Source organism: Pagrus pagrus (genome assembly GCF_965226575.1).
Source record: "Pagrus pagrus genome assembly, chromosome: 13".
Lineage (NCBI taxonomy): Eukaryota > Metazoa > Chordata > Actinopteri > Spariformes > Sparidae > Pagrus > Pagrus pagrus.
Genome location: NC_140197.1, coordinates 19,498,136 through 19,511,157, shown reverse-complemented (window position 1 = coordinate 19,511,157; position 13,022 = coordinate 19,498,136). Strand labels below are relative to the sequence as shown.

At 40.9% G+C, this 13,022-nt stretch overlaps 1 protein-coding gene across 1 annotated transcript in view; it reads right to left on the bottom strand.

The window, feature by feature from the left end:
• The window catches only part of abca3b (ATP-binding cassette, sub-family A (ABC1), member 3b), a 29,090-nt gene that overhangs the window by 10,280 nt on the left and 5,788 nt on the right, over positions 1 to 13,022 (bottom strand). Inside the window, exons 4-16 of the mRNA XM_084370507.1 lie at positions 10,745 to 10,872; positions 9,143 to 9,308; positions 8,115 to 8,374; positions 7,914 to 8,030; positions 6,526 to 6,646; positions 3,919 to 4,092; positions 3,626 to 3,807; positions 1,858 to 2,004; positions 1,601 to 1,730; positions 1,355 to 1,509; positions 1,019 to 1,174; positions 441 to 651; positions 178 to 328 (exon numbers count right to left, since the gene is read on the bottom strand). Of these exons, the coding sequence (XP_084226633.1) occupies positions 178 to 328; positions 441 to 651; positions 1,019 to 1,174; positions 1,355 to 1,509; positions 1,601 to 1,730; positions 1,858 to 2,004; positions 3,626 to 3,807; positions 3,919 to 4,092; positions 6,526 to 6,646; positions 7,914 to 8,030; positions 8,115 to 8,374; positions 9,143 to 9,308; positions 10,745 to 10,872 (2,098 nt within the window). The remainder of the gene's footprint in view (positions 1 to 177; positions 329 to 440; positions 652 to 1,018; positions 1,175 to 1,354; positions 1,510 to 1,600; positions 1,731 to 1,857; positions 2,005 to 3,625; positions 3,808 to 3,918; positions 4,093 to 6,525; positions 6,647 to 7,913; positions 8,031 to 8,114; positions 8,375 to 9,142; positions 9,309 to 10,744; positions 10,873 to 13,022) is intronic.

Sequence of the window (13,022 nt, the reverse complement as noted above, 5' to 3'; positions counted from 1 at the left end):
GAGAAATTGAAAGGCAGTAGCAAAGTAAGAGATTTCCATTTTTGTGTAATATTCTAGTATAAAAAAAGAAAGGTTCAGCAGGTGGCACTTCTGGTCAATGGTCTTTCTCGCCTTGAGGCCACTTCACACTCTCCACTGTTATTGTTCTGCTTCTGAACAAAGACCTGCATGACTCACCTGCTGGTGCTTTCTTTGGGCAGGATGTAAGAAAGCTCGGCCCCAGCACTGCTCTCCATTGTGGCATTAGGGACGTACATGTGGACAAGGCGGGTGATCTCGGACACGTTACAAAGAGCATCCTTTACTATCACCATGTGGTAGCCAGCACCTGGTGAGCACATGAGATGAACAGGCTGGTATGCATGACATTTTCCTCTGAGATTATCATCTTGTTATATTTTTAGCCTGCTGCAGCAATTCCCACTCCTCTCTCCACCCACCATATTTGTTCTTCAGGAAGAGCGGCGACCCGCAGCACTGCAGCTCTCCTCCTGCCATGATGGCGATGCGGTCGCCGAGCAGGTCAGCCTCGTCCATAAAGTGCGTGGTGAGCAGGATGGTGCGACCGCGCTTCTCCCCTTGCAGAAGGTCCCAGGTGGCACGTCGAGCCGATGGGTCCATACCTGATGTGGGTTCATCTAACATCACCACCTGGGATGAACAGAGTTGGGGGGGAGACGAGACTTTTATTATTAACAACGTTTTAAAACATCACAGATTTGTTACTGTAAAGGCTCAGCTACACTGGCTGTTACTGTTCTTGCTCTCAAGAAATAGGCATTACAGTATGGTGCATCATTTTTATTTTTCCATGAAAAAGCAGGAAAAGGAACACCGCACGGTCTATAAATTATCACTCACCAAAAGGGCATGTAATATCGTCAGGGTCTTTAGTTTTTTACTTAAACTTTTTTTTCTCAATTGTATTGTCAAAATCTATCAAATATGAGACAAAGTTAATGTAGCGGAAGGATGGGAAAAAGGAATGAGAGGGAATAACGCTCATGACATTCCTAACCTTCGAGTCTCCGATGAGGGCAATGCCAATGGAGAGTTTTCTCTTCATGCCACCAGAGAGGGTCTTGGAGCGAGCCTGTCGCTTGTCCTCAAGGTTCAGGATACGGATGATCCGGTCAACCTCATCTGGAATCTTGTCTTTGGAGTAGCCTTTCAGCTGGATGTCAAGCAGATAAACACACCAAATGAGCCTTACTGTCATCCAAACACCCAGCATCTATGTCACAAAGACGCTGATGCAGAGTTAGTGCAATACCACCACTAACTACAACCTAAATAATATACATAAAGCTGAATTAGCACCTCTTAGAAAGCTGAAGAGTTGCTGTGTGAGTACCTGTGCATAGAAGAGCAGGTGCTCCCTGACAGTAAGGTTATCAAAGAGTACATCGTGCTGGGGACAGAGTCCCAGGCTGCGGCGGATCAGAGCCATGTCCTGACAGATGTCGTACCCGTTGATATAAGCCCTGCCACTGGAGGGGGGAAACAGCCCTGTAGGCACAAGCACAAAGACACACAGGTGAGTTAAGACATGTAGGCGGCGTCTGTCTTGCTTGTGTGCAGGTGTGTTTGAGCTGCTCACCTGTCAGCATGGACAGCGTCGTGGTCTTCCCAGCACCGTTGTGTCCCAGCAGCACCGTGATCTGACCCTCGAACATGTTCAGCGTAAGATCCCGCACAGCCTGCCGCGTCTTGTTGCCGACTCTGAATTCCTGTCGAGTGGATAAACATTTAACATTCAACAGTAACATTTCTGCTTATTCGCCATCTCACTCTCTGCACGTTTTGTAACTTGCAGCCCTTTACGGTACTTAAACATGTTAACCTTCTGCTGCTCACCTTAGCTAGGTGTTTGATCTTGATCCCCGAGACGAGTCCAGCCGGCTCCTCCTCTATAAACTCCCCTTTCAGCGCCTTCTCTGCATCCTCCTCTTCCTCTTTCTCATTCACCAAAGCCATGCGTGGACTGCTGCACCAGTATGAAGGCTGCAGATGAGGGGATTGAGAGAAAGAAGGAATTTGAAACTGACAGCATAAAATATTTCCACAAGATGTTTTACAGAATTAAAGTTAAAAATGGAATATATTGGTATATTGGAAGCAAGGTAATTCATTACAGAATGTAATAAGGGAAGCAGAGGAACCGAATCATTCATAAAATCACAAAGAAGAGAAAATGGGCCGACATTGTTCATGTGCGCTCTATTAGAAGTGAAGTTTCCTGACCAGACCTCCCCCTGCTGAACTTCCTACGAACCGACGTCAAACCACCCTTTCTACATTGTAGAAACAGTATCTCACACACACAATGGACATAAAGTGCGTCAGCGTCTAATCCACACCCTGCTGGCAGTCACTTGAATTCCTGACTACTTGGAAATGGTCGAGCATCAGTTTATTTTCGTGTGTGTGTCAAGGCACGCCATTTCGTGATCATCCAGAGTTGTTATAAAGATGAACTTTATTTGCATTGGCTGGACACACTCAGACACTTCCTGTTATTCTGGCTAACTGAACCCAAAGACTTCCTCTGACTGATATTTTATGACCTCAAGCTTTCAATCCCCCCCCCACCTTCACTATATCAGAGCACTTTCTTTAATCGAATCTTCCAGGAGACCTTGACCTTGCAACTACCTGATTGGGACTGTAAGTGCTGAACACCAGCTACTTGCAGCATTTCATCAGATGATAACGCGTCTTCAACGGCAAACCGGAATATTTGATTTAAAGTTTGTTAAAGAAACAAAGTTTAACAGGAAAATAAAATAATGTTAAAGCAACTGCAAGGAACTTTTATTTTTTGTTGACTCTGGCAGCCCCTGTGGACACAAGTGGTGCTAACTGTGCATTCACGTGTCGTCGGGAATTTTCAGAAAAAAGTTTGCTGAGCTGACGTCATAAGACGCTGTTACGTCGCAGATGACAGTAAACATTGGGTTGATAGTGGGAAAGTTTTATCAAAGTCATGTATTGTTAGTCATTGAATCATTTTCTTTTTCACTAAAATACCAGAAACAGCTGTCAACGTGTTGTTTAAACACTCTGAGTGATAAAATCCAAAACAACTTCTTTTTGGCGTCCATGTTGCTTCCACGTTCCGACATGACGCACATGATCACATCGAAGTTTTATGACTTATCCGACCTGGTGAGAGCCATTTTGAATAACTATATAGAAATAGCCAATCTTCTCGCTGATGATCTTCTGCGCTTAAGAAGGTCATATAAAGGCATCAGTATCAAATTATGACTGTTTCATAACCAGTTAAAAGTTCCTTGTAGGATGTTTAAGTAATCAACAAACAGGTTTTGAAATGTAATGTTAGCATCACAGAGAAAAAACTGTTGACAACATATGACACAGCAAATTGTCCCTGGGAGGGGTGATTATAATAACCACACTGATGATTCTGTGTTTTTTGTTCGTGACAAACTTCCCCGATTTCCTTGGTGTTTCAAGTCACTGTGACGATGATGATCAGATAACCGCAGTTAATCTTAAACATTTGCTTCACTTTCGAATGCATCATCCGTTCATGCATGCATCCCACTTCTGTATCTGTGTTTACTCACAACCCCGGTGTGTAACCAGCTCTGAAGCTTACCAGTACAAAGAAATAAGATGGTCGAGGCACGCCGTACTCCCCGGGAAAAACTGCCTCCATGTACCAGGCCACCAATCCATAGAGCATCGAGTCAAACAGCAGCAAGCCCAACACCTGGGCCATGGAGAAGTCATCGTCCACCGTCACAGAGTCAAACAAGTTCGACCACTGGATTCCTGTACCTATAGTGGGGAGAGGGGTCATTTTAAGAAATGCAGTTTAAAGGAAAGGAACAGAGAAACTGACCACGACCGTGGACAAAATTCACTTTCCACCATAACGTCAAGTCTCACCTTTGCCTTCAAACATTCCTATGAGCTGAGATCCCATGGCCATGGCCACATTGGAGATGAGGCAGGCAGACACTTTCTGGGCATGGCTCAGTAAGTCGTAGCGTGGCCACAGGAACAAATAAGGCAAGTAGCTCATGAAATAGATGAAGCCGCCTGCTGCTGCTGCCACATTGGCTGAAGTCAGACAAGAACAAAAGAATGAGAGGTTGAGGGGATGCTGAACAATAAAAAAACTTGCATAACATCAAAAAACATGCGGTCTGACACAGACAAAACAGTGAATTGAACAGTGTAACCACAGCTCTTGTCACTGTTAGCTTCCACGATTGACAGATAAAGTCTGTGAGTGCTGCTCAGATGAAGCATTAAGGGCGAACAAGTGAGCGATGGGGAGGAAATACTGTCGATGAGGCGCATGAAAGACTGTCAGGGCGTTTATTTGCTTTCATTTCTGAGCACCCCGACAAGACCTCTCAAAAAGAGCACTTGCGGCAGACAATTTGTGTGGAAAATGCATTGATTGAGGACAATTTTCAATTCCTATGAAGCACATAAGTGGGTGGGTAGAAGTATCTAGACAGCTGTTCACACAATGACAGCTGGGACAGAAAAATAGTCCGTCTTTGTTCAGAAAAGGGCACAGAAGGATCTTCTCTGTCGGTTTGGCGTATTTTCTGTAATAGCCGCTTTCCTCTGAATCATCACGACTGAACCTTGTCAGAGTTAATTTCATTATGATCTTTGTGTTGTTGCAAGTTTATATTTATGTCTAGTGTCACAACATCATGATGATAGAGCATCTGATGCAGTATTAAAGACTTTAGTCATGCTGTCAAATGTCACAGTTTGGACAATTATTCATTAAACAGGCTGAAGGATGACAGAGAAGGCAGGAAGAAGAGAAGAAGAGCATGTCAAGATCTGAAGAATGACACCTTCAGTACCTTGTCTCATTATGTCAAAGCAGAATGGGAAAACTGTCTCGGCAGGTGACAGAGTTGGATACACAAGATGATAAATGGAAAGCGGATGTTTTTAGGTCTTTTTCTCTTTAACTCAGGCCCTGTGGACAAAAGGCTAACGAGGGGTGTTAATAATTAATGATTAATCTATTAATTGCAGTTAAGAAGCTAACCAATTAAAAATGCATCGACCAACACTCAGAGATGGGCACAAATACATTAAAGGAACCTGTTAATTTAAATAAAAGTAATTTGTAATACAAGAAAATGCACAAAGACATTCTATACAAGCCGATATGATTACATTTTAGCCATTTAGTGGCTTCAATTTGCGTTGGATTTTGTTGGGCTAGTTGTTGAACATCGACAGGTGGAAGCTCCCCAATTAAAATTAGGTCATTATTTTGTGTTATTTAGTTTATCATTAAGGGATTACTTTATCTGTTCTTTTAACAGATTATGTAGCCTATTCTGATTGTATTTGGAGTAAGTATGAACAAAAATAAATAAAGTACTAAAATATAAAAAGCACTAACATATAAGAATATTTTTTTTTAAAGAAAGAAAGAAAAACGTGCATTAAAGCTGTAATATGTGACAAATGTGTATATATATTAAGAAATCATACTAGAAAATTATAGATGTAACAACATGTACCTCAACGTTATATATCAATATGTAATAACTGAGAATGGTTTCCTAATAGAAACATATTTTATATATTGTTAAGGATCAACTATTAATGAAAGTAATTGCTTAAAATTTGCATCCCTAATGGAAAAACCGTGTGGGCAGGTGACAGAGAACATTACATTACTCAGAGTTTGATATACAAGATGATTAATGGAAAGAGAAATTCGACACACAAGTTACTTTTCTTGTCAACTCAGCCCCTGTGGACAAAATGCTTCATCATAACTGATAATTATCAAGGCAATGATTCTTATGACTGTCGTTGAAAAAAGCCAAAGACTACAGCGGGGCTGGCAAATAACTGAGGAAGTGCTTCTGTGCAACTGCTTTGCAACAGAATGCAGACAACCGAGGCGGAGCAACACTTGCAACCTGAGCTGCTTTGTTGGGGAAAGTTGGAAGGACACTGATGCTGGTCTGAATGAAAGGAGAGTGAGTAAGAGTGCAACGAGGGAAAAAGAGGAAGAATATGAGAAAGGAGAGATGAGGCTTTTATGTTGTTCAGGCCAGACAGAATGAGCTCCCAACTACTGAATGGAGAAACACATTTCTAGTCTAGTTTTTATAGCGAACAAAACATTTCTTCTCACCATGAAAAGGCACCACACAACAACAGCAGAGGCTAAAACAGATTTGATGTATCAGTGATTGCATGACGTTAACATTTACGCCCTCAGAGTTGATCAATACAACTAGTTAACAGTTATATTGATTTGTTCTCTGATGTAGTTTAGACATGTTTTTTTTATAGCTGGTGTGCCTTTTATTGCCGCCTTTATGACTTTGAACCAGCAATGAGGAAGAAGCAGCGCAAACAAAACTTGGACCGACATCTGAGAGAACGCATAATGTTTCACCACACGTACTGCACAGAGATCGACAATCACAAAGAGACGTGATTATCGTTCAGAAAACAGTGGACAGACACAGAAACACACACACACACACACACCTCGTGAGAAGAAGGTACTGATCATGAAGCTGAAGTTGATGGTGGCCACGGTGAAGACGAGCAGGAACACAAAGACCAGTGTGGGGTCACTGTAGGTCAGCACCGCTCCGTTAGGGCTCACCTAAAAATGAAAGTGCTCAGTTATGACAAGCTGAGGCACATTTATAGCCTCTAAACCAAACATACTAACAGCGTACTTAAAGTTTAAGTATTCAGTGCAGTAAAAGGCCACGGTGATTGTAATATTATTATATTTTATATCAGTGGATTATTTCTGCTCATGCATGAATGTAGAATTTCACTGTTGGAGTTTGTTGAGGTGAAACACTTTGAGTAGGACTAGACCTAATGATTATTTTTCTCCATGAATCGAATGATTTCTTTGAATGGTAAAATGCTGAAAATGGTGAGAAAACAGAATTACGCAGAGCTCAAAGTGACACCTTTAAAAACATTGTTTTGTCCAGTGCAAACCTCAAAATTGTCCAAATTAACTACCGACTAAACCTGTCAGTTGAATGTAGCGTAATAAAATCAAATTTCCCACTGAAATATAGTGTAGTTGAAGAAATATGGAGAATTAAAACTGCCAAAATCAAATATAAATACAGAACAAAATGAATGACCCAATAAATTAATCAATTTTCCATTAAATGCACCAAAAATGTAGGCATTAATAAATTTACCAAATTGACATAAATTGATAGTAGTTTTATTCATTTACCTTGTTTTAATATCCCAATTTATTTACATTCCCATTTATTCAAACACTGAATTCATTTTTTAATTTATTGCACAAATGTATACAGAAATGTAAAAAGATACAATATAAATATACATATAAAAAAATACACATGTTTGTGGATATACTGTAAGATGCAATGGGAAAATAAATTAAAACTGAAATAAATACATTTAAAAATGAATACATTAATAAAATGGTAAATTGAAGTAGAAAGTAAATAAATAAGGGAATAAGTACAAAGGTAAATAAATACAGATGCAATTAAAACAGAAAAATCAATTTATGTCACTATAAATTATTTAAGGCCTACATTTATTTTTCATGTTACTTATTGATGCATTTAATGATATATTAATTTATTTATTGAGTCATTTATTTATCTACTTTTGATTTTGGCAGTTTCGGTCTTCTATAGAGAAGTAGAAAGTGTCATGAAAAGAAAATACAAAAGTACAGTAGAAGTACCTCAAATTTGTACTTAAGTAGAGTACTTGAGTAAATGTTGGTTGCATTCCACCGCTGCTAAACACTACTTACATAATGACATTGTATAACCGTTGGCTTATCTTAGAAGCTGCTTAAATATGTGGTTAAGGCATTACGTGCTGGAATGTGGCTTGAGTAACAACGAACACAAACTCACCTGAATACAGAGGAGCAGCGTGACGAAAAAGACTGACACGGAGAGGAAGAGGAAGAACATGAGGAACCAAGCGCTCCAGTGCAGCCAGTTGCTGAGACCCATCATCCTCATGTACTCCTGACACACACAAGAAAAAGGAGGAGATTAAGGATCAGGTAGACCATTTTTCATCACTGGTCAGAAGGAGAAACGAAAACACACCTTGAGCTTCCTTTCCTTCTCCTGCACCACAGCTCGTACAATGTTGAGCGAGGTGTAGGTAAAGCTGAGCACCAGCAGTAAGGGCAGTTGGTTCTGAATGGCCAGGATGAAGACGTCATATATAAAGGCAGGGTAGGGGAAGCGTGACAGGACCACTCTAGTCTGTCCGATCAGAGCGGAAGCAGCAGTTTTGTTGTAAGAGCGCATGATGGCTTTGTCCACTGCATGCTGAACAGCCAGGAATCCCTCTCGGAAATAACCTGAAAAGAAAATATGTTAATACCGCCATTACATCAGCACGACCCTGCTAACAAAGCTACCTGCTCCACAAGGCAAAGTCCTTCTAACTTCTACAGCTAACATTACAACGGGTAAGAGGCCTTGAGGAACCAAGGCAGAGCTGCAGTCGTGAGTTAATATGCATGTGGAGGTTGGAAATCCATATTCATGTGACTCTAAAAGCAGTTCTATTATGCTGCGAGGATGACTTCATGTTTTGGAGCAGGCCTCTTTGTCCCATTATAGTTACACTCAACTCTGGAACTTCATTATGAAAAAAGGATCTGGGCCTCAGTCTCTTATCAAATCCCCATTTCATGATAATCACATCATTTAAATCTGACAAAACAAAAGACTAGAGGTGGCAACTGTGAAGATCAAGTTCAGAGTATTTGATATCCCCTGACACCTCAGAAATGATGTGAGGGCAGGATGCATCCTCGTGGGGACAAAAGTATATTAACGGCGATAATGCTGAAGATGTGTAAGGCTGTGGTTGCCATGGAAACATGGCTTGTAGAGACGGTTCTCCAGAGATAGAGGAAAATAAGTGCTTTTAGTCGATCGTAGTCATTATGTCGGATGGACCAAATGCTAATGTGAATAAATCTTCTAAAAAATGTGACATTTTAAAGAATATTTTTAACATTTATTGTTGGTTGAGAGCAGTCGGGATGTTTTGGCATGCGAGAGACAGATAAAGACAAAAATACAAAGTAGGTGAAACAGGAAGAGATAGCGGTTCTCACCAGGCGTGCCCCCGTCCTTGTCATACTGCTCCCTCGGCCCCGGCAGTTGAAAGAGGGGAAAGAGGCTGAGCGTGTGCCAGTCCAGGTCACTGTTCGGGCTCAGCTCGGACTTTTCTTTAAAGGGTGCGTTGCGTGGGGTGAAGGTGAAACGAAGGTGGTAGCGCACCTGTATTTGAGAGAGCAGAATAAGTGAACCCAAACAAAGCCAAAAGAAATGGAGTGGTGTGAATTTCACACATCAGTGTCTCTCTTTCAACTTGGCTCCAAGCACTGCTGCTACCTCTCAGTTTCGCTGGAGAGTGAATAGATCAAATAAGCAAATAATAAGCCTGGACTATGGAGTCAATGAAAGACACACAGTATGTTTTGGCAAGTTAAATGCATAATTGCCCGTTTAAGGCTATTCCTATGAAATATTTTGGGTCTCTTTATGAAGTAAAGACTGACAGACTGAAAGAAATGCTGGAATGATTGGTACACCATTTTTAAAACAAACAATTAAATAGGATAGTAACCACAATTTGTGTGCATGCTGTTTGTGTATAAATCCAGTTTTGCTTATTTGAGGATACAACAAAGGACTGATTGATGTAGCAGAAGGCTAAAGACTTTGGCAACTCATTTTCTTTGGCTGAGCTTTTGCTTTGAAGCTTGTGACACTAGTAACAAGTCACACTCCTTTGTTGTAAGAATACATGTGACAAAAAGGTTGAGAACAACAGATGGGGTGGCTGAAAAACAAAGCAAATGAAAGATGCTTGTATCTAAGCTTTGTTTTATCGCCTTTTGTTTCCTCATGTTTATGGTTTCATTCATCTGGCAGAAAGGAGAACCTTCTACAAGGACAAAAACATTGTATTGAACTGATCTGAAAGAGGAATGGGGAGACAGGCACACAATTAAACAACATCTCTCTCTCCAGAAGGTTTTGAGCTGTCTAATGCCTTGAACACACCGCGAGACTTTCAAATTCGTCAGATCGCTTTGCTGTTGGCCCTACACAACTTTCTGCCACACACTTGAGAAGTGACACAGGTGTGACGCGGTCAAGCAGTCCTCGAGCTTCTGGATCACGTCTTTTAACAGATCACACACAGCAATCGTCATTCACAGGAGCGCTCGCCTCTCTGCCTCTGATCTGGAGCTTCTTGTCGGCAATCTCCAAAAAAACGTCGGCAACAGCAAGATCAGGGCTAAAATCCTGTAGTGTGAACTAAAGTGTTGAAGTTTCCTGATTCTATACTTTTCCATCACACACAAACCTGTGAGTTCACCTGTCCTCTGTCAGGTTTTTCCTGCTATGCAAGCTAGTTTCATCTCTCCTTGTATTCTACTTTGTATTCAGTCGAAGCAAAAACAGCAAGTAAACAGGTTTTCAGTTAGCAGAAAGTGCCTGAAGCAGTATTACTGGTAACACACTGTAAATGTTAAGTATTCATTCCTCCTCACACTAACAATAACTACTTAATCATGTTGTCCTTAGCCTCCCTGAGACAATAACCAGCCCTCAAAACTATGCACTGCAGTTGCAACCACTCGACAGGTGCAGATACCAACCATCTACCTGCCAGTGTGTGTGACAGTGTGTGTGCAGCCTTTTACCTTTATGGGCAGAGGTTCATCGTCATGGGTGTAAGGGTGCTCAAACACCACAGCAGCCAGCACCTTTCCTGATGCAGGGTCATTTCTCACAAAGTCCTCAAAGTGCTCCTCTGTCTCAAAGCCACGCACTGGGAAGGAGACACACACGCACACACAGATAGGAAGATCATTACATTAGTTATGGTGTGGCATTCATCTCACGTACGTCTGTTTTCATGCCTGTCTCATTGTCCGACCTTGGTGCTCGCTACTGTCGCTGACAGGCAGGAAGTTGGTCGAGACGCTGTCAGCATACTGAATTGTACGGCCAATTTTATCGATAAATATTCAAGCCTGTTGAATACGCCTACATACATGCTTTTTTTGGACACAGATGCTCAAATACACAAAAAGCAAAGAGATAGCTGAAAGACAAAGGAAGTAATAACACCAACAATACTAAAGAAACAGCTTGAAAAACCCAAGCAGTCCAAATGAAATGAAAAACTGACAACAGGATGATGGAAGATAAAAGAGATTAGGTACTTCTTTCTTAGACTGGATTTCTCAATTACGTTTTTTGTTCCACTAATTGAGCACACATGAAGGTATTCTGAGTCTGGCAAAGGACGTCAGTATTACACATCAGTCCAGCGGTCAAATCTGGGTCAGTCTCATAAAACAAACACTTAAATGACACACGTAGGGCACAGAGGGAAGTGGGTCAAGGGCAACCTGGAGCCTGACAAACAGGTTCACGCATGCATTCAACATATTAGTCTTCACTTCAGCTGGGTTTTTTTTTTAATACTACTGAAATGGTAAGTGGTTTAACGTAGTAATTCTTGTTTCCAGGGGTTACTTCAGCATTTGCCAGGGGTTACACAATAATATTGAAGAGTGGCTTCACTAATTTGAAAAAATAGAAATTATGATTTGCTCAAAGTCATATATCCACATATTTCTGTTCAGGAAAAAATAAACTTCCAAATAGATTAAAAAGCTAAAATGATTAGCTATATACAATGCATTGAAAGTTGAAAAATAGCTAACTTCGTGGCCTCACAGTTTTCATAATTAGCTCAAGGTAATGGATAACAATTGAGAAAGATGGCTAAAATTAATAATAAATGGTTAAAATAATTATCTACAAGAAACAACAAATCAAAGTAAAATTCTGCCACGTACCAGCTTCAGATATAATCATTGATTAGTTTGATTGTGTATTAATAGCCAATTGCAGTAATTTTCAAACTTTCCCACTGAGCTCTAATGACCAGTGAAGAGAATGTCATTACATTTAAAAATCAAATAAAAATGTTTCTTGCAGCCTTATGGTTGAAAGAAAACATCTGTCAGTGATGATCTACACAAGAGATTACATCCAACTTTTTTAACAACAAGAATAACACAAACGCGTTGCGTTTTTTAGCGGGTCCAATTCAACAATCCTTGTTTTGTTTAAATATGCAACTCTGACATTTGAAATATTACAGGGCTTTTAAACTGCTGTCAACTTAACCTGTTCAACAGAGGCTGAACAGTGAGGTCACCTTTTGGTTCATGACATATTCAAATTGCGCCTTGATCATTCCCCTCCACCTTATCCCTCTGAACGCTGAGACCAACTAAATTATTCATTCATGGCTGAGCTGGTATCTCACCCGGCTGTGTACAGCACAACCTGCAGTTACACAGATCTGTCTACCTGCTTCGGATTCTCTACCTTCAGCCTCGCTCTGCTGCTATTTGTCCATCTTGCTGATCGTCTCTCACAAACAAATACTGTATGTAAATAGGATGTTTGCGCACCTGTCAGTCAGACTGTATGTTTATCTGACTAGCTGGTCACACAGGGGAGTGTGTGTGCGTGTGTGTGTGTGTGGGTGGGTGTGTGTGGATTTAAAAGAGATGGACTGTAGTCTAAACTCCCAGCTGACACTAGTATAGGGTGCGGTCTGTTTGCTCTCTTGAGGGCCGTATCTAGAGAAACCAGTATTCCCAGCTCTGTCCTGAATTACAATCGGTGTCAAGGCTGTGGTATTTGTGCCACTGGTTGTAGTGGTGGTACTAACAGCTCAAACTGGGAATGTAAATATGTGGTTGTGCAGATTTTCACAAACAACAATCCAATATTATAAAATATTTAGTGGAACATCAATATCACTCCCATATTGCCCTGATAAATTTAAGTCTACATCCATGAGCCTGTTAGCTTAACTCAGGATAAAGACTGGAAACAGGGTGGAGAAGTTAAGCACATGTCCGCATGTAAAACATTTAATTGTTGTTTCCACAT